General features: G+C 41.5%; 1 protein-coding gene across 1 annotated transcript; it reads left to right on the top strand.

The window, feature by feature from the left end:
- Positions 1-5,755: 5,755 nt before the first annotated feature.
- Positions 5,756-25,074, top strand: DGAT2L6 (diacylglycerol O-acyltransferase 2 like 6). Its single transcript, XM_016207392.2, has 7 exons — positions 5,756-5,840; positions 16,645-16,755; positions 17,366-17,436; positions 17,773-17,977; positions 19,351-19,525; positions 24,281-24,492; positions 24,920-25,074. Exons 1-7 carry the CDS (start codon positions 5,756-5,758, stop codon positions 25,072-25,074), a joined length of 1,014 nt encoding a protein of 337 aa, XP_016062878.2.
- Positions 25,075-26,166: the final 1,092 nt, after the last annotated feature.

Below are 26,166 nucleotides of genomic sequence, written 5' to 3'. Positions count from 1 at the left end.
AAATAGAGATAGAAACATCAATGATGAGAATCATTGATCGGCTGCCTCCTGCACGCCCCCTACTGGGGATCGAGCCTGAAACCCGGGCATGTGCCCTGACCGGGAATCGAACGAACCATGGCTTCCTGGTTCATAGGTCGACACTCAGCCACTGAGCAACAATGGCCGGGCACAAGTAAATCTTTTAAACCCTCTACTACAGCCTCTCACTTAAGGGTTCCTACAATTTTCTAAGCCAGTTGAAAACCTCCTTAGTCCACCAGGCCTTCCCAGGCAACTAAGACCAGACACAGGCCATGAGTACATGAGGCTTGGGAGCCAGGGGCTTGGAGGAAGGGTTTCTGCCTGAACTATGAGACCCTTCAGCACTCAGTGATACCACCTCTGCTACCCTGGTGCCCTTGGCCCTGGTTCAGAAATATTGAGGCATTTACAGAAAGACTCCTCACCAGCTTTATGTAACCTCTCTTTTCCCTTCCTTGTCTATCTTCTCTTTGGATGAGCTCCAGCCCATCTCTGGCTTACTGACCACATGTGCACTGTGGGCTAGCACTAGCCTGGACCCTTCTACTGAGCTCCCACACCTATATCCTACCATACACTATACAGCTCCTTGTGGTGAACAAACCAGGCTCAAAATCAAGACATGAAATGAGCTCATCACATTCCCCACCCCTCTCCCTCTATCAGAGCTTCTTAGCCCATTGCCTATTTAGTGTTCATCCTGAGAAGCTTAGGCATTGTTTCTGCCTTCTTCCTTTTGACAAAGCAAGCATTCAATGTTTGTGGAATGAATTACTGAATGAATGAGTCCCATCATGAATCACACTTCTTCATCAGGTAGATGCACAATAATCCAGCCTCTCTCTTTTCGTATTAAAACAATTGCACATAAAAGAAAACCCAGAACCCCTTCATCTTAAAACAGCAATCATTTCTCTCTTAGACCTTTTATGCTAACACTGAAGAGAACACATTTTAACAAAGTTCATTCAATGGAGAGGTCTGCTTTATACTCTGCTTTTAACAATAATTTCAATGACTTTTAATGACTGCAGATTAGTGTATAAAGTTGCTGTATAACAGCTTACTTAGCCAGCCCTAGATTTTGAACATTTGGATTATTTCCAGGTTTTTATTGTTTGCTCCTTTATTCATTTAACAAATAAGTTACATTATTAGCTTGTGTGAGCATAAAATATCCATGGAGAAGGAGGGGTGTTGGCTTGTTAGAGGCCAGGAGTGGGAAGGAGATTTTCACTGAATTCTCTATCATCCCTTTTGAATTTTGAATCATGTGAATATTCTGACCAAAATATACAGGGTGTCCCAAAAAATGTACACACACTTTAACAACTGATAGCTCAATTTTGAAAATGAAATGTATTTTAATAAACACTGCCTTTATAATTATTCAAAGTGTGTGTATACATTTTTCGGGATACCCTATATATTCCAAAAGTTACTACACATAGCCCTGGAAGCTGGGAGTAGAGGTGGGATCTACACTCCCAAACTAATTCCCTGATATGGGCTGTTCCAAAGGTGTGTCTAATGTGCCTTGGAAACCCAGAGGAGAAAAGTGGGCAGAGTCTCAGGGAATGACATTTTCACTGAACCTTGAAGCCTGGGTAGGAATTGGTTCAACTGATAAGAGACTACTGTGGGCAGAGGCCCAGAATAGGAAAGGGCACTTGCTGTTTGGGGAAGGAGGCTGTATCTGGTGTAGGGTGACAGTGTGGGAAATGAGACTTTCAAGGAAGACAGAAACCAGTGTAGACAGGGCTATGGGTGCCAGGCTCTGGGGTCCAAACTTGATCCCGGAGGCAATGGGAGACTTTCGAGGGTTTGAAACAGGGAAGATACAAAGGGCTATGTGTGACAGTGATCCTCTAGCAGCAGCGTGGGGACCAAAGAAAGGGAGCCCAGCGGGGAACAGCCTGCTGAAGTCCAGGGCACAGTGGCAAGGACCTAAACTAGGGGACCAGCTGTCCTGGTCTGCCCAAGACCATCCTGATTTTAGCATTGAAAGTCCCATGTCCTAGGCAGCTCCTCAGCCCCTGGCAAGCAGATAAGGTTGGTCAACCTAACCTGACGCTACATCCCAGGGCCTACCTGCCTTTGAGAAGTGATCCAGTGACTTCCGGGAGACTGAAATACTCAGTTGTACCCTACTCTCTACCTCCACAGGCCCTTCCTCGAACCACCAGTCCTGGGTTGATTTTCACTGATTCTAGATCCGCTGACCTCTAGACATAAAGAGATCTGTGAAAAAAACATCCTCACCAATTTCTAGCCTTCTTTCCTACTCCCCTCCACAAAATTGAGGCCCAGTCCAACTCAACTAGTCCCTGTGCCAAAGCAAACCTTTAGACTTTTGGGTCCACTGGGCCACTACAAGATAGGTCATGTTCCCTTTTTTCTCTGCCTGTTGGAGCCCATTGCAAATACCACCTCCCCACAGCTCAATACCAGTTCTATAGAGTAGTGCCTGGGTGTCAGATACCTCCTGAGGAGCTTCTCAAACAATAGCACTAATCCTCACAGCAAATAAATGTGACTAGTACCTTTTTCCAAATGAGGAAACAGAGACTCAGAGAGGGGAAATGTCTTGTCCAAGGTCACAGAGCTACTAGCCTTCCCCTCTGACTTATTTGTAATTCTCTGATGGCCCTAATCCTTGTATTAATTATATATGCACATCTTTTACTCTCTACCTGCCCCCCTGACCAACCACACACACAATTGCCAACCTAGAATAATACCAGGTTTACAGTAGGACCTCAATAGAAAAATGGTGAATGAAAGCACTATGTATGTTCCTTCTATAGTACCTGGTACCTGGCATTAAATAGATTCTCCACAAATGCTTTTAATTGAAGTGTAGTTGCAACTCCAACCACATAAGAGTATGTCAGAATAGGGAAATCAGAAGAAAACACATTATGGCAAAACCCCAGCTATCCAAATGACTCTGGAAATGAGCCATTCTGAAGGCTGAGGGTGAACCTTTGAGTTCAGAAAGAAGAATCCTGGGACTGCTTCTTTCTCAGCTACCCTCACTTCCACCACTCCTTCTGAGTTCCCTGGTCCCCTTGACCTTCTTTTCCTTCCATTCTTGTCCTTTCTTTGTTTTTCTGTTGCTCCTTAGAAACTTCTTAGCTTCCCAGCTTATCGCAGACCCCCCCATTCCTTCTGGTTTGGAAAACTAATTGCAGTCTGCCTTAGATTGCCCTTCATACCTTTTGTGCCTAGTCCATTTCTGCTCACTGCAGCAGCCCCTGCTCCATCAAGCCTTCTTTGATTGCCTGGGGCTAGTGGCTGCTTCTTACCTGCTCACCCCATGGTTCCCCATACAGGTGTCTGGGCTTACATCTACCTTGTGTGCTGGGCTGTGAGTTTCTCGACGGTTAGAATCATGTCAGCCTTAAATGTTTGTGAATGGAATTGGCAGACCTTTTGTGCTTTTTGGCCACCTTTTCTTTGGTACTGCTTTCTCTAAGTCAGCTAAGCCTTTGCTTTCTGGTTGGTTGGATTGTCATTGGGACATCATGAGTGCTGGCTGTTCAGGGTTTATCTGCTGGCCTACTTCTCTTCTCCCTGCTTTTCATACACTCCCTGGTATTTTACACTTGTCCATTTGGCTCAGGAGAGCTGCAGCTGGAACAGCATGCTCTGTTCAGTAGAAAAGGGGTGGCCAATCGGGTTTGGGCCCAGCCCTACCAGTCACTCTTGCTCGAAGAACCAAGAGACCAGACATCCTTCATTTGTTCCACAAGCATTTACTTCAGTGCCTACTCTGAACCAGGCCCTGAGCCACACATTAGGGGCACAGAAATAAAAATTGGTCTGTCCTTGTCCTGCCTCTGGTGTCCTGTATGACCTTGAGTCCTTTCTAGGCCTTTTCCATTTACCAATCTGAAAGTGAAGGGGGTAGAGACCTGACATGTAAGGGGACTTGGAGCTCTCAACATTGGGGATCTTGTTTATCCTGGATACTCCAGCCCTCTTCACATCTGTGCTTTCCATTAGGAGAGCCAGACCTGACTCTCTTACCTCTCTTCCTCCTCCCATGCAAATTCTGAGCAGACAGGCTCCAATACATCTCAACGTGTATGTGGTCAAGTAGCCCCAAGAAGCAGCTTAAGAACCACAGCTAGGGAAAAGTAAATATAGAGGAAGTGGAGAAAGGTGCTACAGGTCAGGTGGCCATCTAGGATACATTGGAGAATGAAAGCACACCCCCACAACATACCAAAAAGTTCTCTAAGCTCAACTCTAAAGAGTCGTATTAGTATAATCAGGAGGCCCAAACCAGAGTTGGTGGGTAGGGAGGAAGACAGAGTTCTGCTTATCTCCTTGGAGAAGGCTAAGGAATCAATATTTTCTTGCACTTGTAGGACACTTGATAGTATTCTTGTATTTGATTTTCCTAGCAACCCTTTTGATTATATTCAAAAGTGTTTTTTTGAGCACCTTGTATACTCAAGGCCTTACACTGAGAATACCAGCCCTGTTTTTTAAGACACAATCACAAATTCAAGTGTAGAAACATTTTCATGATTGTTTGTTTAAAGTCTGTCTCCTCCACTAGACTGTAAGTTCGTTGAAGGTATGAGTCATGTCCATCTTCTCCACTCAATCCTCAGAACCTACAATACAGTATGGCAAACAGCAGTCACTCAATAGATAATTACAGGAAAAAAATGAATCCAGAGGTCTGGGACCTGGGGATAATCTTTAATTTTGCAGAGGCTGGTATGCAGAAGAAAGCCTCTTACCCTGGAACCTAGACATTAATAGAACTAAACAAATAATAACAACAGGAAACAGTTACCTAATTCCTACTATGTGCCAAGCTCTGTGCGAAGCACTTTATATTCATCCACTCATTTACTCCTCAGAACAACCCTATGAAATAGGTACTGTTATTATTGCCATTTTATAGATAGGGGAAACTGAGGCACAAAGCTTCACCAGTTTGTAATTGGCAGAGCTGATATTTGAATCCTGCTATCTGGCTCTCAACTCCATGCCCCTAACCACTAAACTGCCTCCCAACAATGAATGGTTAAACTGAGATCTAGAGAGATGAGCAATTTCCAAAGGTGTCATGGGAAAAACATGGTGGAGCTAGGACTGGAACCTAGGTCTGCTCTCTGTGCAATGCTTTCCCACTCTATCATATGGTATCTGGCCACTGATACAGAGCCCCTGGGAATAGATGCACAAGGAAGGATTTGAGAAGTATAGATATCGATGCAGAAAAAGACCTCTCAGCAGGAGACAGGAGGAGGCAAAGAGCAGCCACTAGGGCAGAAACAAATGTGGTCACCAGGTCCCTTTCTTAAGCAGTGAAAGGTAGCAGGTTGCTTTCAGAGGTCCCATTTGAGGCCTAAGCCATTCTTTTTTCTGCCCTAATTTATCAGGTAACCCCCCCCCCCACACACACACACACAGCTAGAACCACCTCAAGGCTATTTCTACCTCATTGCACTTGAGCACACATGGAGAAAGAATATATGTATATTAGGGAGATTAGATAGTAGGATCTGAAATCTGATGTGTGTAGGAAGTTGAGGCGGGGCAGAGAAACAGGGAAGACTGGAGGAAAGTTTAGGCCAACCCTAAAACCTCTAGCAGCTAAAGGGACTCAGTGGTAACAGATTAAAGCAAAGCACCTGCAAGCACCTCAGCTTTACAGGCACTGGCCTTCCGTTTGGGCTTCTTGCCACAGCAGAACAGCACCACAGTCATGGTTTTCCTCTCCCGACAGAATCTTCAGGAGATCCTCCAAACCCTCGCTGTTCTTCAGTGGATCCCAGTCTTCATATTTTTAGGTGAGTGAACCCCAGGAGCTAGAGAGCACATGGAAACAGGCCAAGAAAGAGGCCAGGAATTCACAGATGAGGAGGGCTTCAAAGAGACTATTATTTGGTTGGCCCCCTCCCCCTGGGAAGGACTGTGCCTCCTCACTCACTACTGCTGAGTTCACTGGATTTCTCTCCTCCCAACTGAGGGGTGTGAAGGCCAGGAATGAGGCTATAGTTGTTCTAGTTTGAATATCACCCCAGCCTTCTCAGGACTGCCCCCTCTAGTTCAGAGTCAGATTCACAGACTGGGGCAAAGGTGGTAGTGACTTGCAGCATTGGTATTATTAGGTAGGTGTAAGGTGATTTCCCAGTATAAGGCAATGGTGAAAGAATTTGGAAAATCTCAGGGCTGCCTGAGTAACTCATTAGACAGAATTTTGAGAAAAAGCCAGCTGTTCAGTGGACTCCCAGACAGAAACCAGAGCTTTGTCAGCAGCCAATTAAAGGGCAAACTTGGAAACTGGGCAGGGAGAAATGTCATCCTGAAGGGTGAGACAAGTAGGAGGCAGCCTATTCCAATCCATGGACATCTGTATAACCCCTTAGAGTAGAGGTTCTTAAACAGGACCTCAAATCGGGGGTGTGGGCAATTTTGAATTTTTTTTCTTTTTTAATGATTTCAGAGGGAGGAAGGGAGAGGGAGAAAGAGATAGAACTGATGAGAGAGTCATCGATTGGCTGCCTCCTGCATGCTCCCTACTGAGGACCAAGCCCCCAACCCAGGCATGTGCCCTGACAGGGAATTGAACCGGGATCTTGATGCTCAACTGCTGAGCCACACCGGCTGGGTGCAACTTTGAATTTGGATGGAAAAAATTATCTCTTTAATTTCACTAATTTCAAATGGAATGATGAGTGTAGGCAACAAACCACAGAAGCGTTAGCAGTACCTGTGAATGTGTCACTAATAGACATTGCAAAGATGTGCACATCATGTGCCAGTTGCTGCAGGCATCTTGACATTTTATTTATGCTCGTGACTGCTTCAGAAATTCTTACAGTTATTTGAACTACCATTAGGCCTGGTTATTTAATGCATAAATCAATGAGCCCATGTTACCAGATCACATTTTTTTGGTAATGTTTTGATAACTGTGCTTCAATATGTTGAGTTTCCTTTGTAAATCTGTATTTTATTTTGTGCATTTAAAAATACAATCCAGAGAAGGGTCCATAGGCTTCACCAGACTGCCAAAGGGGCCCATTGCCCCCAAAAGATGAAGATTTATTGAGCCTTATTGAAGTCAAACTATGCCGAGCTCTTAGTCCATCAATGGCATGACTCTGGTAATAAGAGAAGGAAGCAATTTTTCTGTAAATGTATTTGTTTCTAGTCTTTCATTTTTTCTTCTTGTTTTCCTTTGTGTTTTTCTTAACTTCTTCAAAAAGACTCCTTTGACAAGTTCCAGACCTTAGCTAGGAAAGTGAGGGGCACAGGAATGTCCTCAGAGATTTAGCATCATGATGGCAGCCACCATTTCAAGTCTGGATCCCAGAAAGAGGGGGCAAAGAGGGCAGGGAAAGGAGGTCAAGAGAGAAAAAGCTGTGTGAGCTGACCTTTTTAGGTATGGGGTCTGTCCCACCACAGAAAGCTTTTGTATGGTATTTGAACCCAAGGGCCCAGATTGTTCTGGCTCTTCTGGGGAGCCCTCCTCAATAAAATGTGCTTACTTTTCTCCCAGAAAATGATTTCTTTTTAAGCGTTTTTTCTCTCTTCGTTTCCCCTCTCAAAAGATACTCTCTCTGGACAGGGATAGGGTAGAAGGTATATCCAACACTGACTATGTAAGTGTCCAAGAAGGTGAGAGTTTGCCTCCTGGTAATGCCCACCCCCAATCTTACCAGACTCCAGTCATCCTGAAAGAGCTGGAGGAGTGAACTGAGGATGTCAGGGACAAATGATGGCTTTGATTTATCTTAAGTAAAAACACTAATAATAAATGTGATTGTTTTCTTTGACCTGCATTTTTTAAAGCTTTAAAAAATCATGGTAAAATACACATAACATAAAAGCTACCATCTTAACCATTTTTAAGTGTCCAATTCAGTGGCATTAAGTACATTCACAGTGTTATGCAACCATCACCACCATCCATCAACAGAAATTTTTCATCTTGTAAACCTGAAACTCTGTACCCATTAAACAATAATCCCCATTCTTCCCTCCCCCTGGCCCCTGGCAACCACCCTTCTACTTTCTGTCTCTGTGAATTTGACTACCCTGGGTACTTTCATATAAGTGGAATCATACACTATTTGTTCTTTGGTGACTGGCTTATTTCACTTAACACAATGTGTTCAAGATTCATCCATATTGTAGCGTGTGACAGGATTTTTTTTTCCTTTTTAAGGCTGAATAATATTCCATTGTCTGTATATATCACATTTTGTTTATCCATTCCTCAATAGATGGACCCTTGGGTTGCTGTCATCTCTTGGCTATTGTGAATAGTGCTGCTATGAACATGGATGTTCAAATATCTCTTTAAGACCTGCTTTCAATTATTTTTGATATATACCTATAAGTGGAATTCCTGGGTCATGTGGTAATTCCATTTAAATTTTTTTTGAAGTATTTCCATACTGTTTTCCATAGCAGCTGCACAATTTTACATTCCCACCAACAGTGCACTAGAGTTTCAATTTCTCCACATCATTGCCAACACTTTTTTTTTTTTTTAAGCTTCTTTCCCAGCTTCATCTCTTATTCCATGACTTCCCAGATTCCCTGTACGTTTGGAGGTTATCGTGTTACTCACGGGCTTTGGACTCCTCCATCTCCAGGCCTTTGTTCAAGTTCTTCCTTGTGCATGGAAAGCTCTTCCTTCACTAATCTGTATGTCAAAATCCTATTCTTCTTCCAAAATTCAACTTAAATCTTGCCTTCTACAAGAAGTCTTTCTTGGTTCCCCAGTGGTAAGGAATAGTCTTTTCCTTGGGTTCCCATAGAATGACATTTGAGCTCTGACTACATAGTTCTCACTCTCTGGGATGTATTCATTATTTATGGTATCAGTCTTTCCCACTAGACTATGAATTTCTGGAAGGCAAGAACTTTATTTTCTACATGTATTAATATGAGTTAACATACACATAGTGCTTAAAATAGCTCTTGGCATATAATAAAGACTTAACAAATGCTACATTCTTTTCCCCCTAAAGCTTGGAGTGAAGGTACATGACCTCTCTGAGCCTCAGTTTCTTCATGTGTAAAACAGGGGTGATAAAATTATCTACCTCTCAAGGTCATGAGATGATTAAGTGAGATAATGTACATTAGGTGCTGAACAGAGCTTCTTAATTGAAAATGCTGGATACATGGTACCAATTACCATACTTAAATTATTTTAATTATTTTCATATTTATTCTCTTCACCCTCCTCCTTCCAGTCCCCAACCCTGTCCCCATTGCCTCTAGCACAGAGATTTCACATGAGGTGTGCTCATTCAATGTTTATTGAATTATTAAATTACTTTCAATTCCCACAGGTTCTTAGATCTATAGTTAATTTGGATCCAATAAGTAACCAAAAAACCACATAAATTCATCTCAGACACACCAGCTATGTTCTTGGAAGGCTTTGATTAGAATGCTGGGTCTTTGCTTTACACTGGAAACAACTGGTTGCCTATAGCTTTACACACACATGCACACCCTGGAGCCTCACAAGGCCTTTCCTTGCTTGGAATAAAGGCATTGGTGGTTTCTCTTACTGTAAGTTTTCACCTGCCCCTGGAGAATTTTGAAATCAAACTTCTACTAGTGCTACAATTTAGCATAACAGATTTTATCATAAGTCTTCTCGCCTCTGCTTGGCACTGTGCTAACAGCTGTTTTCAATAAGCTTATTGTTTAGTAGGGGAAGGGCCAGACATGTAAGGTATGAACTACACAAGCACCAAAATCAAACAGGGCAAGTAGAAGCATAAGTAATGTGCTGTGGATGTGTGGAAGAGGAAGCCCTTAATTCTGACCAGAGAAGCAGCAAAGATATCACCAAAGAGGTATCATGTGAGCTAAGCCTTAAAGGTTGAGAGAATTTTGATAGGCAGAAACTTGGGGAGGGGGTAGTCAGAATAAGAACAGCATTCCCAAAGGCATAAGGATCTGAAATTGCATGGTGGGCTGAAGGAATAGGGAGTAAACTAAAGTGGTTGAGCCCTTGTTTCCCATACTTCAGCCATTTGCATCCCACCTTCTGATTCTTTCCATGGCTGAGTACCTCCTATGCTATTATTATTTAACATTTTTTTCCAAATTGACTCATTTCTGTAACCAAAATTTATGTATTTTAACAAGAAACTTTATATCATTACCATGAATTCACTTTTATTCATTACACGTTAAAATAACTTTTTATCCATACACCAACTCACACCATCTAGTGTCCTTACAGTGGTATGGGACCACACTTTGAGGAATAATGGGCTAAAGCATGAGGGATGTGAGTGCAGGTACTGAGAGATGAGGCAAGGAAGATGAGGGGGGCTAGCCCATGGAGGGCCTTAAAATGCCAGGCTAACATGTTCAGATTTTATTCTGTCAGCAGTGGGAAGACATTGAAGGTTTCAGAGAAGGCAAGCAACATTATGACTGTGCTTTAAAAAATTATCTGGCAGTAGCATGTAAAATGGACTGGAGAGGAAGAGACCAGCAGGCCAAGAGCAGACACCCGACTGCAGTCTAGACCAGAGGAGATCAAGTCCTGGACCAAAGAAGTAGCAATGGAGATAGAGGCAGGAGGATGAATTAGAGAGATTTCCTTTTTTCTTTTTTTTTTTTTTGGAAAGGGAGAGAAGTCAACAACAGCTCCAAAATATTGAAACTGTGACATTTCTCCTGAGGCCTGAAAGATGAATAGGAACTAGACAGGCAAAGAGCTGAGGAAAGAATCTTCTAAGTAAAAGGGACAACAGAGGCTAGAGAGGAAAATGAGTTGAAGGAACGGACAGAACAGTATGGTGGAATGCAGAGAACAAGGGGGTGGCCAGGGCTCCATCACGGAGGGCCTTTGAAACCAAGGTTACAAGACTGTACTTGATCCTAAGAGTCATGGGAAGCTGTGTTAGTTGTGAAATTATTAAATTAACATTTGTTCCCACAGCTTCTTATATCTATAGTTAACTCGAATCTACTAAGTAATCACAAAGCCTCAGAATGCCTCTTGATAAACCAGCCATTTTTGGCTATATGCTGCAGAGGAATGGAGTGTGATTTGCATTCAGCGTGCTGCTATGTCATGGCTCAAATGGAAGCACAAGGCTTATTTAGGAAACAGTGATAGTCACCCAGGAGAGAGAGAATGGTGATTTGGACCAGGTAGTAGCATGGAGGTGAGGAAAAGGATAATTTGAAAGATGTTTGGAAGACAGAACTGACAGGAAGCAATAATAACAGCTTAATGGTTAAGGGTATAATCCCTGGAGTAAGACAATCTGCATTCTTAACTCTGGCTTCCCCACCAGCTAGCTGTGTGACCTCGGGTGGATATTTAACATCTCTTAGACTGAGTTGCTCATCCACAAATGAGAATTACTATCCTGCCCGGCCGGGCATGGCTCAGCGGTTGAGCGTTGACCTAGGATCCAGGCGATCGGGGTTCGATTCCCAGTCAGGGCACATGCTTGGGTTGCGGGCTCGGTCAATGACTCTCTTGTCGTTGATGTTTCTGTCTCTCTCTCTCCCTCTCCTTTCCTCTCTCTGAAATCAATAAAGATATATTTAAAAAAGAAAAAGAAAAAAAAAAGAGAGAGAGAATTACTATCCTAATAGGGTCTTTACAAAGATTAAATAAAATATGCATGTAAAACAGTTTTACATAATGAGTGTACAATAAATATTGGCTATTACTATATGGGGAAAGTGAACAAGTGGGACAAATCAGAAATGACTTGAAGAGAGGACAAACTTAGATTCATATTGGTACCATCTCTAACTTAAGTTAGTAATCATTAGTAATTTGAGGCTGTACAGGTTTAAGAAAGGACCAGAGATAAAGAGGGACATTACATAATAATAAAAGTGTCAATTCACCAAGAAGACATAACTATCTTAACTGTGTATGCACCTAACAATAGAACTTCAAAATATATGAAAAAAACTGACAGAACTGAAAAGAAAAATAGACAAATTAGCAATTGTATTTGGAGGCCCTCAAAAATTACAACCAAAACTCAGCATAGATAAAATAGGTAATCTATAACTACTAATTAAATTAAATTAAATATTAATCATGGAAGGTTAAAAACCTTCCAAAACAGAAATCTGCAGGCCCAAATGGATTCCACCAAACAATTTAAAGAATATATATCACAGATTCTACACAATCTTATCCAGAAAACAGAATAGGAAGGAACACTTGCCAACTCATTTATGAGGCTAAACACTGATACCAAGGCCAGACAAAAACAGTACAAAAAAACCCAAAAAAACTATAGGCCACTATTCCTCGTGAATATAATGCAAAATCCTCAACAAAATTCTAGCAAATTGAATCCAGCAATATTTACAAGGCATAATATGCCACCACCAAGTGAGCTTTATTCCAGGAATGCAAGTGTAAATATTTGAAAATCAATCAATGTAAACTACTCTATTAACCATCCAAGAAAGAAAAAACACACAATCATATCCACTGATGTAGAAATAGCAATTGACAGACATCAATTTCAATCAAGATAAAAACTCTCAGCAAACTAGGAATAGAAGGAAACTTCTTCAACTTGATAAAGAACATCTACAAAAAACCCCTGAAGTTAACATTATGCTAATGGTGAAAGACTGAAAGCTTTCCTCCTAAGACTGGGAGCAAAGCAAGATGTCCACTCCCACCATTTGTATTCAACATCACACTAAAAGTCCTAGCAATGGCAATAAGACAAGAAGAAAAAAATACATAGAAAAGCATACAAATTGAAAAAAAAAAAAAAAAAAATCTAAAACTGCCCTAATTACAGATGACATGATTGTGTAGAAAATCCCAAGGAATTTACTAAAAACAAAAAAACCTCCAAGAACTAACAAATGAGGTTAGCAAAGTGACAGGATACAAGATCACATATTAAAATTAACCACATTTCTACATACTAGCAGAGAAAAATTTAAAATAGAAATTTAAAAAACAATATCATTTCAATACTTCCAAAAAATGAATAGATTTAACAAAACCTTTACGGTATTTGTAGGCTGAAAACTACCAAATGCTAATGAATACAATTAAACACCTAAATAGATATACTGTATTCATGATTGGAAGACTCAGTATAGTAAAGATGTCAATTCTCCCCAAATCTATAAATGTAATGCAATTCAAATAAAAGTCCCAGTAGAGTGTATTAGATAAGAGTTTTGCATAAATATTAAAATTTTCCAAATTTGATAATAGCACTATGAGTGCTATAAGGGAAGAGAATGTCTTTGTTTTTAGAAAATACACACAGGTATTTAGGGGTAAAGTGTTGTTGTCTCTGCAATATACTCTCAAATACAAACATATATTTATATATATTTATATTTAGAGATAAATCAAATGTAAAATGTTAAGGAGGGGTAGATCTAGGTGAAGGTTATATGGAATTTTATTAAAATATTCTTGCAGCCCTAGCCAGGTTTGCTCAGTGGTGAAAGCATCAGCCCATTGACTGAAGGGTCCCTGGTTCAATTCCGGCCAAGGGCACATACCTGGGTTGCAGGCTCCATCCCCAGCTCTGGTTGGGGCATGTGCAGGAGGCAACCAATCAATGTGTCTCTCTCACATTGATGTTTCTCTCTCTCTCTCCGTTCCACTCTCTCTGAAAAGCAGTGGAAAATATATCCTTGGGTGAGAATTAAAAAAAATATATATACTCTTGCAAATTTTCTGTTGATATAAAGTTTTTTCAAAAGAAAATGTTTAATTTTAAAACTCCCATCTGGAGTTTTTGTAGACATAGACAAAATTTATATAGAAAAATAGAAGAACTACAATAGCTAAAACAATTTTGAAAAATAATAAAGTTGGAAGAATCACACTATCTGATCTTAAGACTCCAGGAAAGTCAGAGTCCCATGCAAGATGAGCTCACAGAGGCCACACCAAGACACATCATAATTAAAATGCCAAAGGTTAAAGACAAAGAGAGAATCTTAAAAGCAGCAAAAGAGAGGCAGTTAGTTACCTGCAAGGGAGCTGCCATAAGACTGTCACCTGATTTCTCAACAGAAACTTTGCAGGCCAGAAACTACAGAAATCAAGACAGTGATTATTGGTAAGGGGATAGACATAGTGATCAATGGAACAGAATATAGAGTTCAGAAATAGATCCACATGAATATGACCAATTGTTGAGGTTTTTTTGAAGCTTAGGATGATTAACTTCATTGTGTCAAGCATACCTCTTAATTTTATTTTTTATTTTACTGAATTTTTAAAATTTAAATCATTTTAAAAATTTTTCAATAACATTTGACATACAATATTATATTAGTTTCAGATGTACACCCCAGCAATTAGATATTTATATAACTTACAAAGTGATCATCCCAATAAATCTAGTACCCATCTCACACCATACATAGTTATTAGAATATTCCCGACTATATTCCCTATGCTATACTTTACATCCCCATGACTATTCTACAGAATTTATATTCTACCAATTTGTGCTTCTTAATCTCTTCACCTTTTCACTCATTCCCCAATACCCTCCAATCTGACAACTGTCAAAATATTCTCTATATGGCCCTGGCCAATGTGGCTCTGTTGGTTGGGCATTGCCTGTTTGATTCCTGGTGAGGGCACATGCCCTGGTAGCTGATTGATGTTTCACTCTCATATTGATGTTTCTCTCTCTCCCTTCCTCTCTCTCTCTCAAAATCAAGAAAAAATATTTTTTAAATGTTCTCTGTATCTATGAGTCTGTTTTTGTTCTGATTTTTCATTTATTTTGTTTTTTAGATTAAATTTTTGATAGATATGTATTTATTGCCATTTTATTGTTCATATTTTTTTATCTTTTTTTTTCCTTCTTTTGCTTAAAGAAGACTCTTTAACATTTCATGTAATACTGGTTTGGTGGTGATGAGCTCCTTTAGCTTTTCTTTGCTTGGGAAGCTCTTTATATGTCTTTCAATTCTAAATGATAGTTTTGCTGCGTAGAGTAATCTTATTTATAGGTCCTTGCTTTTCATCACTTTGAATATTTCTTGCCAGTCCCTCCTGGCCTGTAAAGTTTCTGTTGAGAATTCAGCTGACAGTCTTATGGCAGCTCCCTTGGGTTTTTGTTTTTTTTTCAGATTGTGCTTTTGATGTCAAATCCAAGGACTCTTTATCTAACCATGGATCATAAAGGGTTTCTCCTTTGTTTTTTACTAAGAGTTTTACAATTTTGTGTTTTACATTTAGATCTATGATCAATTTTGAGTTAATTTCTTAATAAAATGTGAGGTTTTGGTCAAGGTTTACTTACTACATATGAATATCGAACTGTTCCAACATCATTTGTTGAAAAGACTACCCTTCCTCCATTGAATTGCTTTGTATCTTTGTCAAAAATGAATTGGCCAGGACTTCCAGTCAAGATGCCGGCATAGGTAAACACAGTACTTGCATCCTCCCATAACCATATCAAAACTACAACTAAACTACAGAACAACCGTCATTCAAACTGTGGTAGGCGGTTAGACAGATGTGAGCAGAGCAAGGATGATGGACCAGGTATAGAACGTCATCAGGGCAGAAAGCCTCAGGTGCCTAGCAAAGCACAATTGTAGAGTGTGGCCTCGCCTCCAGAATGACCTTTCTTCCCCTAGCATATCACTGGTCAGGCGGGTTGGAATCCCTGACCTTTCCTCCCTAGAGAGAACATATAGGCTTCAGCTGTATTTCAGCTCCAGGCCCAGGTAAGCAACAAAACCAGCCACAGCTGACCTCAGGACCAGCTGTACTGAATAATGACCCCTACCCTGATGCTAGTGGAGACCACAAACCTGAAAGGACACACCTGGAAAACTGCTGAATATTCTATTGAGATCTTCCCCTGGGACCTCCCCTAAAATCTCCACCCTTAAAACCCAGTCAATCCTTATAAGGGGAATTCAGCCCATCACTAAGGTTTCTTCTACTCCATAACATGCCATTCTGTCTTTTTTTGTTTGTTATTTTTGTCTATGTTATTTTCATCTCAAAATGCAAGAGACGAAGCTACGTGTAAGTAACTCTTGATTTTCTTCTCTTTCTCTGAATTTTTTTCTACCTGGTCAAAAAAGTCATTCCCTTAGCTGGGTCTTTTTTTTTTAATCACAATATGTGTACTTAGTCCCTTTCTCATGAATGCATATTTTAAAATGGAATTCAATCCCCACTGCTGTAAGGTACACCACATTTGCATTTCACTGCTGTGGCCCTTTGCTAACATATATCATTTTTCCCTTATGAACCTTTGAGACGTTTTGAATGGGACAAAACTGAACTCAGTAAAGAGCAGTTTCTAAAAAGTTTTCCTTTCAGCAACAAACAGCCTGTGCACTGCAGGCAATCCTTCTCCACTGAATGTGCTAACATAGTTCTGCTGTTTCCTCAGTTAAGATCTCAACCATCAGGGGAACCCAGATTCAGGGACTCAACAGCCAGCCTGGACCACAGAAGAGCTGGGTGGGGACTAGGGGAGAGGGGGAGATGGGTCTCAAACAAGCCTTGGTCTGCTCCTTCAGTATAGAGTAAAGATCACAGTTATGAGAGGTATATTAAACTTGAGGAGAACTGAAGGGCATGAACCCTTTGTGTCCCCTCAGGAGCTATTCCCATTCTCCTTGTACCCTACTTTCTGGTATTCACTAAGTTCTGGACCTTGTCTGTGCTCACCTTAGCCTGGCTCGCCTATGATTGGAACACCCACAGTCAAGGTAAGAGACACAGGATGTCTGTGCCAAGGATGTACCCACAGGAGAGGGAGGTGGAAAGAGAGAGTGAGAGAGGCAGAGAGAGAAGGAGTGTGGAGAGAAAAGAAAGGGAAAGGGAAAGGGAAAGGGAAAGGGAAAGGGAAAGGGAAAGGGAAAGGGAAAGGGAAAGGGAAAGGGAAAGGGAAAGGGAAAGGGAAAGGGAAAGGGAAAGGGAAAGGGAAAGGAAGGAGTGATGGCGAGGAGTAGAGAGGGGGAGGTACAAAGGAGGAAGGGGAAGGGGAGGGAGAGAGGACAGTGAAGCTCAGCATGGAACAGAAGTCTCTGCCAGGCTTCCCAGGAAGAATGAAAAGGTTGATGTTCCTGGACAGGTGCCCAGCCTCACACTATTTGTCTATCACCTTTCTGGCTGGCTCCAGAGGAGCAGGGACTTCCCATGTCTTCTTGGGGGTTGGATTCAGGGACAGTACCTACAGCTCTGCCCTAGAAATATAGAAGTGTGAGAAGGATGCCCTTCCTTTGACCTAAGGACTGTAGGAAGAACCCTCCGCCTCTTGGAAAGATAGAAGAATTGGCAGTATCTCACCTGCTCTTCCCTGTCCTTCTGTACCCGCAGGTGGTAGGCGTTCAGCTTGGGTACGAAAATGGACCCTCTGGAAGTATTTCCGAAATTATTTCCCAATAAAGGTGACTACCCCTTCCTCTGGGTGCATTCTCTCTCTCCACTCAGCTTCATGTTTTCAAAGGTTTTGGTGGCCAGTAGTGAAGATCAAGTCTCAGAGGCATAATGCAGAGTAGGGGCCCAAGATGGATGGGCAGGTGAGGAGATGGATGGATAGCAGCCTTTCCTCACAGTGACAAACCCAAGTCAGCCTCTCTGAGCATCATAACCCCTGGCAACATCCCAATGAACAGGGATTTGGGCTCCCCGAGGGAAACACAGGTTACCTGCTGGGATCTGAGTCCACATGTCTTCTTTTCCTTCTTCCTATCCACTGTTCTGACTCAGTCTCCCTCTAACAGCTGGTGAAGACTCATGACCTCTCTCCCAAACACAACTATATCATTGCCAACCACCCCCATGGCATTGTCTCTTACGGTGTCTTCATCAACTTTGCCACTGAGGCCACTGGCTTTGCTCGGATTTTCCCAGGCATCACTCCTTCTGTAGGGACCTTGGAATGGATCTTCTGGATCCCAATTGTGAGAGAATATGTGATGTCAATGGGTGAGTATAAGAAATCATTCCATCCTCTGATGTACCTCAGGGCTCCAACCTCACTAAGCCCTGAGAGTCAGTCCAATTCTCACTCCCTGCTGGAAGAGAACTTAGTAAAAAATGAGTCCAGAACATGCTGGACCAGTAACAGGAGTATGTGGCTAAGCATCAGGTTCTGTCCAAGATCTGGGAGGCAGGGTTTGGTTAGGTAGCAGAGTAGATTATGGGCATTCATAAGAGTTACCAAGAATACATTCAGAGAAAGAAGGAGAAGGCTGGAGTTCAGGATCAAAGCCAAAGTGGAAAGCAGAAGGTAAAAACCAAATATCAAACCCAACTGTTGGGGAAATCAGTCATGAAATGGGCAGCTCAGATGAACTTTGTCAGACTCTTTCTGGGATATCAGTTCACTTCTTTTGGCCAGTCATTTATAAAGCAGCTCTCATCCCAGGGAGTCTTAAAGACATTTTAAAGTCTTTCATACTAGCTGGTACTTTCCTGGCCCATGACCTTCATCTCCTGGGAACCCCTTCAAACTTGCATAAGACATCAAGGGATAAAGAATAAACATCCATCAGAATCAAGAACAACCTCCCCATGCCAGGGTACAAGCCAGGGTACTGTGACAAATGTCCTTCTCTCTGGATGAATATCCATCCTCTGGACACCAGAAAACAACTGAAGCGAAATAATAAAAGGTAAGATATATTTATCTGGAGTGACCAGGTGGGAACACTAGAGTCCCAGAGGATGGCTCTGCTCCCCTCTGAGGTTGGCATGAACCTGGAGCAGAGGTCTCTTTCAATGACTGAGGCCTGGAGGCAATTTCTGCTATCCCAGGAGATGGGAAGCAGAAGTGAGGAAAGACTCTGTGACTGTTGTTGAGCAACAGGGTGCCATCCTTATTCCATGGTTCATTTACATTTCAATTTGATTTGAGCAGGCTCTTGGGTCTGCCTACTCCCCAGAAACCCCAGCCAATGGCTTCTCTTCAGCAAGTGCTGTAGGGGGAAAGCAGGTTGGTGGTGGCTAGTCCTGATCACTCCTGGGGAGATAACTCTGGTTAGTCTCCAGTGCTATCAGCCTGGGGAGAGTGGAAGGTGGCTGTGGTTAATGAGTACAGAGGGAAGGGATGGGCTTAAATACTATTGAATTAAGAGGAAGTAGGAAGAGGAACTCAATGTCACCCCAACTGTAGCAGCATAGACTCCCAACACATAAGGACCAACCTCAGACTAGGGTAACCCAGGATGCAGAGGTCAAAGACAGAAGAGTGAAAACAACAGTCAGGAAACAGAAGAACTGTCTCCACCATTAAGAGCACAGAAGAACCCCTTACCCCATCCTCAGACACCAAGTTTGTTGACTCTTTGGTTTCACAGGTGTGTGCCCCGTGAGTGAGTTGGCCTTGAAGTATTTGCTGACTCAGAAAGGCTCAGGCAATGCTGTGGTTATCGTGGTGGGTGGAGCTGCTGAAGCCCTCTTGTGCCGGCCAGGAGCTTCTACCATCTTCCTTAAACAGCATAAAGGTTTTGTGAAATTAGCACTGAAGACAGGGTGGGTCCCTAAGTTATGGTGCCCTATTGTCTGGGTGCCATAGATTCTCTGTAGCACCTCTCCAGAATGGTATCCTTCCTTGGAAACCTGTTAGAGAGGGCTCCCTCTTTGTTCTAATTAATTCTCTCTACTTCCTTACACTGTACCTCAGAGGTGTTTTGACCTCCAGACACATTTTGGTGGGTACTTTTTTACTTGAAGTTGCAGGAAGAACAATTGAAGAAGACTTTTACCTTCTACCCATTAGCCTGGTAGACTGGGGGTGTGGAGAATGCAGATTTACCCTATATCTGCCTGTTAACCAAGAGGCAAGAGAACCTACCCAGGGCAGGGAAGGCACTAGGCTTGATGCTGTGGGGATTGCAAAGATGAATAAGATATGATTACTGAGGGAAGGGTAGGGTGGGGTGGCGTAGGGAGATAAATGGTGATGAAAGGAGACTTGACTTCAGGTGGTGAACACACAATACAATATACAGATGATGTATTGTAGAACTGTGTACCTGAAACCTATATAATTACATTAACCAATGTCACTCCAATAAATTCACTTTAAAAAGGCATGATTACTGCCCTCCAATGAGCATATAATCTGGTTTGAGAAATAGAATGCATACATTCAGCAGTTATTGAACACCTACTCTGTGTCAGACATAGCACTAGGCATTAAGGATATAAAAATATGTATATAAGACCTGGTCCTCACCTTTAAGGAACTCAGTCCAATAGGGAAGACAGACATATGTGCATATAATTACAAAATATATCCAAAAGCCAACCACTTTCCATCTCAACTACCACCCCAGTTTAAACTACCATAACCTCTCCCCTGGATCATTACATTAGTCTCCCAAGAGTTCTCCCTGCTTCTATCTTTGTCTCCCCCACATCCAAGAGTCTATTCTCAACTGTAGCCAGGATGATCCTATTTTTAAATTGAATTTATTTGGGTAACATTGGTTCACAAAACCACACAGGTTTCAAGTGTACAACTCAATAAACCATCATCTGCACACTGCACCATGTGCCCATCACCCCGAGCAAAGTATCTTTCCATTCCCATTTATTCCCCCTTTTCCCACCTCTACCTACCTCCACCCCCTTTCCCCCCTGAATATCACCCACTGTTGTCTGTGTCTATCTGATATATATATGTATATATATACACACACACACACACACACACACATGCACACACATATACATGTATATATACACACATATATATGTATAATTTTGCTTAATCCCTTCACTTTCTTTCATCCAGCCCCCCAAAACCCTCTCCTTTCACAGCTGTCAGTCAGTTCCATGTATCCATGCCTCTGTTTCTATTTTTTTTGTCAGTTTATTTTGTTCATTAGATTCCACATATAAGTGAGATCATATGGTGCTTGTCTTTCTCTGACTGGCTTATTTCACTAAGCATAATGCTTTCCAGGTCCATCCATGCTGTGGCAAAAGCTAAGATTTCCTTCTCTTTTACAGCCAAGTAGTATTCCGTTGTGTAAATGTACCACAGCTTTTTTATCCACTCATCTACTGATGGGCACTTGAGCTGCTTCCAAATCTTGGCTATTGTAAATAATGCTGCAATAAACTTTGGGGTACATACATTCTTTCAAATTAGTGTTTTGAGTTTCTTCAGATCCCAGAAGTGGAATTGTGGGTCAAAAGACAGTTCCATGTTTAATTTTTTGAGGAAACTACATACTGTTTTCCACAGTGGCTGCACCAGTCTACATTCCCACCAGCACTGCACAAGGGTTCCCTTCTCTCCACATCCTTGTTGATTTATTGATGATCGCCATTCTGATAGGTGTGAGGTGATATCTCATTGTGGTTTCAATTTGCATTTCTCTGATGATTAATGATGTTGAGCTTTTTTTCATATGTCTGTTGGCCATCTATATGTCCTCTTTGGAGAAGTGTCTGTTCAGATCCTTTGCCCAGTTTTTAATGGGATTGTTTTTGGGTTTTGTTGTTGTTGTTTTGGTGTTGAGTGGTATAAAAGTTCTTTATAAATTTTAGATATTAACCCCTTATCAGATGTATCATTGGCAAATATGTTCTTCCATTCAGTAGGTTGTCTTTTCATTTTGTTGATGGCTTCCTTTGCTTCCTTTGCTCTGCAAAAAGTTTTTAGTTTTATGTAGTCCCATTTATTTATTTTTTCTTTTGTTTCCCTTGCCTGAAGAGATATATTGACAAAAATATTGCTATGAGAAATGTCTGAATTTTACTGCCTATGTTTCCTTCTAAGATTTTTATGGTTTTGCACCTTACATTTATGGCTTTAATCCATTTTTAGTTTATTCTTGTGTATGGTGTAAGTTGTGGTCTAGTTTCATTTTTTTGCGTGCATCTAATTTTTCCAAGGCCATTTATTGAAGAGAGTGTTACCCCACTCTATGTTCTTGCTTCCTTTGTCAAATATTAATTAACCATAAAGGTGTCGGTTTATTTTTGTGCTCTTTATTCTGTTCCATTGATTTACATGCTTGTTCTCATGCCAATACCATGCTGTTTTGATTACTATGGTCTTGTAATATAGTTTGATACCAGGTAGTGTGATCCCTCCAACTTTGTTCTTCTTTCTCAAGATCACTGAGGCTATTCAGGGTATTTACGATTCCATATAAATTTTTGGAATATGTATTATATATCTGTGAGGTACGCCATTGATATTTTAATAGGAATTGTGTTGAATCTGTAGATTGTTTTGAATAATATAGACATTTTAATGATGTTAATTTTTTCTATCTATAAAAAAAGTATATGCTTCCACTTATTTGTTCTTTCTTCAGTATCTTATAAGTTTCCAAGTACAGGTCTTTTACCTCCTTAGTTAAATTTATTCCTAGGCACTTTATTTTTTTGTTGTTGGAAGAGTAAATGGGATTGTTTTCTTAATTTCTCTTTCTGATAGTTCATTATTGATGTATAAAAATGCTACCAATTTTTGAATATTAATTTTGTATTCTGCTACTTTGCTGAATTCATTTATTAAACCTAGTCATTTTTTTTGGTTGAGTTTTTAAGGTTTTCTATATATAATATCATGTCATCTGCAAATAATGACAGTTTTACTGTCTTTCTAATTTGGATACCTTTTACTTCTTCTTCTTATCTGATTGCTGTGGCTAGGACTTCCAGAACTATGTTGAATAAGAGTGGTGAAGTAGACATCCCTGACTTATTCTTGATCTTAAGGCTAACAGTTTTAGTTTTTTTCCCATTGAGTATGATGCTGACTATGGGTTTGTCATATATGGCCTTCATTATGTTGAAGTATGATTCCTCTATCAGGATGATCCTATTAAACATGAGTCAAATCATGTCACTATACCAAATGTTCCAACAACTCCCATTTCACTCCAAGCAAAAGCCAAAGTCCTTACAAGAGCCTGCAAGACCCTAAATAATCTGGCCATTGGCCACCTCTCTGACCTCATCACCTACTGATCTGCTCCTTGTTCACTCCATTAGAGCTATACTTACCTCCTTGCTGATCCTCCAACAAGGTGCACATTCCTGCCTTAGGGCCTGTGCTCTAGCTGTCCCTCTTCTCAATAAGGTCTATCCTGGCTATCTTGCTCTCTTTTCCCCATTGCACTTATCATTTGCTTATGTATCATTACTTTTATTTATATATCTGTTTTTTATTTATTTGTTATTATTGTTTATTGTCTGTCTTCCCTCAATAAAAGGTAAACTCTATGATGACAGACATTTTTTAATCCATTGTGTTCAGTGATGTATCCCCAGGGCTTAAAACAATACTGGCACATAGAAAGAACTTAATAAATATTTGTTGAATGAATGACATGTTATAATGGAGATATGTACAAAGTGCTATGAAAGCACTGGTTGATGGAAAGACTTTCACCAAAAGTAGAAGTTTCATTAGTGGGTGACATCTGAATTGTGAATTGAAATATTAGGACTTGCCAATCAGACCAAAAGGGAGAAAGAACTCAGGGTTTTTTCATATCAAGTACTATGCCAGGCCCTAAGAATTCATAAGTAAATGATAAGAGTTCCCAACTTGATCAGCTTGACAGATAACATCAGTAAGACAGGTAAGAAGATGAATGTACTAGAGTTAAGATAGTATTAGTGCAGGAGAAAGATAAGCATTAGGTGAGGGGTACCTAATCTACATTGTGGGGGAGGGAATTGGAGGTGGTCAAAGTTTCTTCAGGGGATGAAATCAGAGCTGAGTATTGAACGGAAAAATAGAACTGGCCATGTGAAGACAGAAAGAAGGCATTTCCAGTAGAGGGAGCAGAATGCACAAAGACACACAGACAAGAGAGAGCTTGTCACACTTAGTATGGCTTAGCAGACTGCAAGGAAGGGGTAGGGAGAGGGAAAGCTAGCCAGGTAGGCAGAACTAGAGAACAAAGACCATGTTAAGTAGCGTGGTACAAAGTGGGGAGCTCTCGAAGAGTTTTAAAGTGAAGAGCGACATGTCCAGATACGCAGTTTAAGATCACCCTGGATGCTGGGTGCAATAAAGGCAGTTAGGTTTCCTAAGATTGGTTTCTTCTGACTATGGGGAAATGTGTAGCAGCTCCTCACAAAGGGTTCAGTTGGGAGGGTGGGGCATGGCAAGAATGAGACATAGGCTGAAGATGCTTGGGTGCTTGGAATCTTGTCCTATAATGGGGAGATTTACAGGTTTCCCACCTTGGTGAGGGTTTCACTGGGGGAAGTTTCCTGGGAGAACTCACACTTCTGCCCTTCTCTTTGCAGAGCACACCTTGTTCCTTCCTATTCATTTGGAGAGAATGAGGTTTACAATCAAGAGACCTTCCCTGAGGGCACATGGTTAAGGTTTTTCCAAAAAACCTTCCAGGACACATTCAAAAAAATTCTGGGACTAAATTTCTGTACCTTCCATGGCCGAGGCCTCACTCAAGAATCCTGGGGCTTTCTGCCTTTCAATCTGCCCATTACCACTGTTGGTGAGATTTCCAGTACCTCTGAACCACCCTGGTCCTTGATTCCCCCCACCCAAGTCACACATCAAGTCCCAGGAACCTGGCACACAGCTTGGATGGGCAATGGATATTCTATTGGGTGTGGTTGAGGGCAGGGTGGGGACAACAACGGAACAGATAAGAGTTGTGGCCGTTCACCAGTGGAACAGAGTTCAACAGCTGCCATGAGAGCATAATTATTCACATACATTCCTTCAGCACTCTCCTGAGCTTGTTCTCATACTCTGAAGCATGCGTGAGATTAGGTATTTGGAGAATATGAGACAGGATGAGGTTGGAGCAGAAGGAAAAACAAAAGAAGGGGACACTGAGTTTCAGTATGTGGACCCCTGTGAGGGAGGGCAATTTGAGTTGAGAGGGAGCTCTGATCCTTGCCTCTTCTTCCCTACAGTTGGGGAGCCCCTGCCAATCCCCAGGATTAAGAGGCCAAACAAGAAGACAGTGGACAAATACCACACACTGTACATCAGTGCCCTGCGCAAGTTGTTTGACGAGCACAAAGTTCGGTATGGCCTTTCTGAGACCCAGGAGCTGACAGTCATATAACAGAAGCTGGATTCCCTTATTATTAAACACCCAAAGCATTGAGGGATCCAAGTAAGGCCACATAGAAGAAAGAGTTTGGGGAGAGGAGAGGACTTCAGGTGTGAGATAAGAGGCCAATCAAGCCAGAAAGTACTTAATGAGTCAAGTTTGGGGGAAGGAACCAGAGGAACAGGGGAAGACTGGGCAACAACCGAGGTGAACAAGCAGTCTTGTGCAGATGTTTTTTCCCCCTGACTCCAGCCAACTCTCTGATCAGAAGAATGAGAAGCCGAAGAACACCATGCCCCTTAGTGATACCATCACTATTTAGGTTTAGACTTAGAAGACTTGTTGAGAACAGGGATGGTTTGTTTCCTCCTAGACCCTTTACCTACAATTTGGGGACAACCACAAGGTAAACTAAGGACCTGAACTGTGGTTTCTTGATCTAAGCAGACAGGATTCCCTCAGTTGTGACACAGTTCTGCACTGACAAAAACTTTTGCGTGCAGTTATGCTATTTCTTTTGTTAAAATAAAGCTCTAGATATATAAAACCAGATATGACTATTTCCTACTTTGTAGTTCACTACTGTACTTCCCTTTAACCTAGCCAGAAAGCTGATCTGTGGAGAGCCATTTTCCTCTTTTTCATCTACCCTTTATACTGCCCCTGACAGAAAATGTGAGGGAGTAGAACTATAACTGCTGCACAGTGTAGGAGACAGGAGCAGAACTGTGGGAAATGTCACAGATACACACTGAGGAGCCCATCTCTCCTGATCCCACATAACTATCCTGGGTCAGAAGGGAGGGAGCCACAAGACCATACACCAGCTGTGAGTCTACTTCATGTAAAGTACCTACTGTGTACCAGGAACCATGCCATTATTTTCAAAACCTTTGTCTCTTAATGCTAACACCAGCCCTGCAAAATTGCCATCATCTCCATTTCATGGTAGCTAAAACTCAGAAGTTAAGTAACTTGTCCATATCTTTGGATTGAATAGCATACAAACCCAGGTCTTACTAATTCTAATCCAAAATTCTTTCTAATGCACCAATCACCACACTTCCTGTTTCTCATTTCCTGGAGACCTATTAATGAACATAA

Source organism: Miniopterus natalensis, chromosome X, assembly GCF_054644295.1.
Source record: "Miniopterus natalensis isolate mMinNat1 chromosome X, mMinNat1.hap1, whole genome shotgun sequence".
Taxonomy (NCBI): Eukaryota; Metazoa; Chordata; class Mammalia; order Chiroptera; family Miniopteridae; genus Miniopterus; species Miniopterus natalensis.
Note: the sequence above shows the minus strand (reverse complement) of the source record. Positions and strands in the feature narration are given on the sequence as shown.

Coding starts and splice junctions, on each gene's coding strand:
- DGAT2L6 (XM_016207392.2), top strand. CDS start 5,756: ATGGTTTTCCTCTCCCGACAGAATCTTCAGGAGATCCTCCAAACCCTC. Junction 5,841..16,644: donor CCCAGTCTTCATATTTTTAG/GTGAGTGAACCC, acceptor GTGTCCCCTCAG/GAGCTATTCCCATTCTCCTT. Junction 16,756..17,365: donor TTGGAACACCCACAGTCAAG/GTAAGAGACACA, acceptor CTGTACCCGCAG/GTGGTAGGCGTTCAGCTTGG.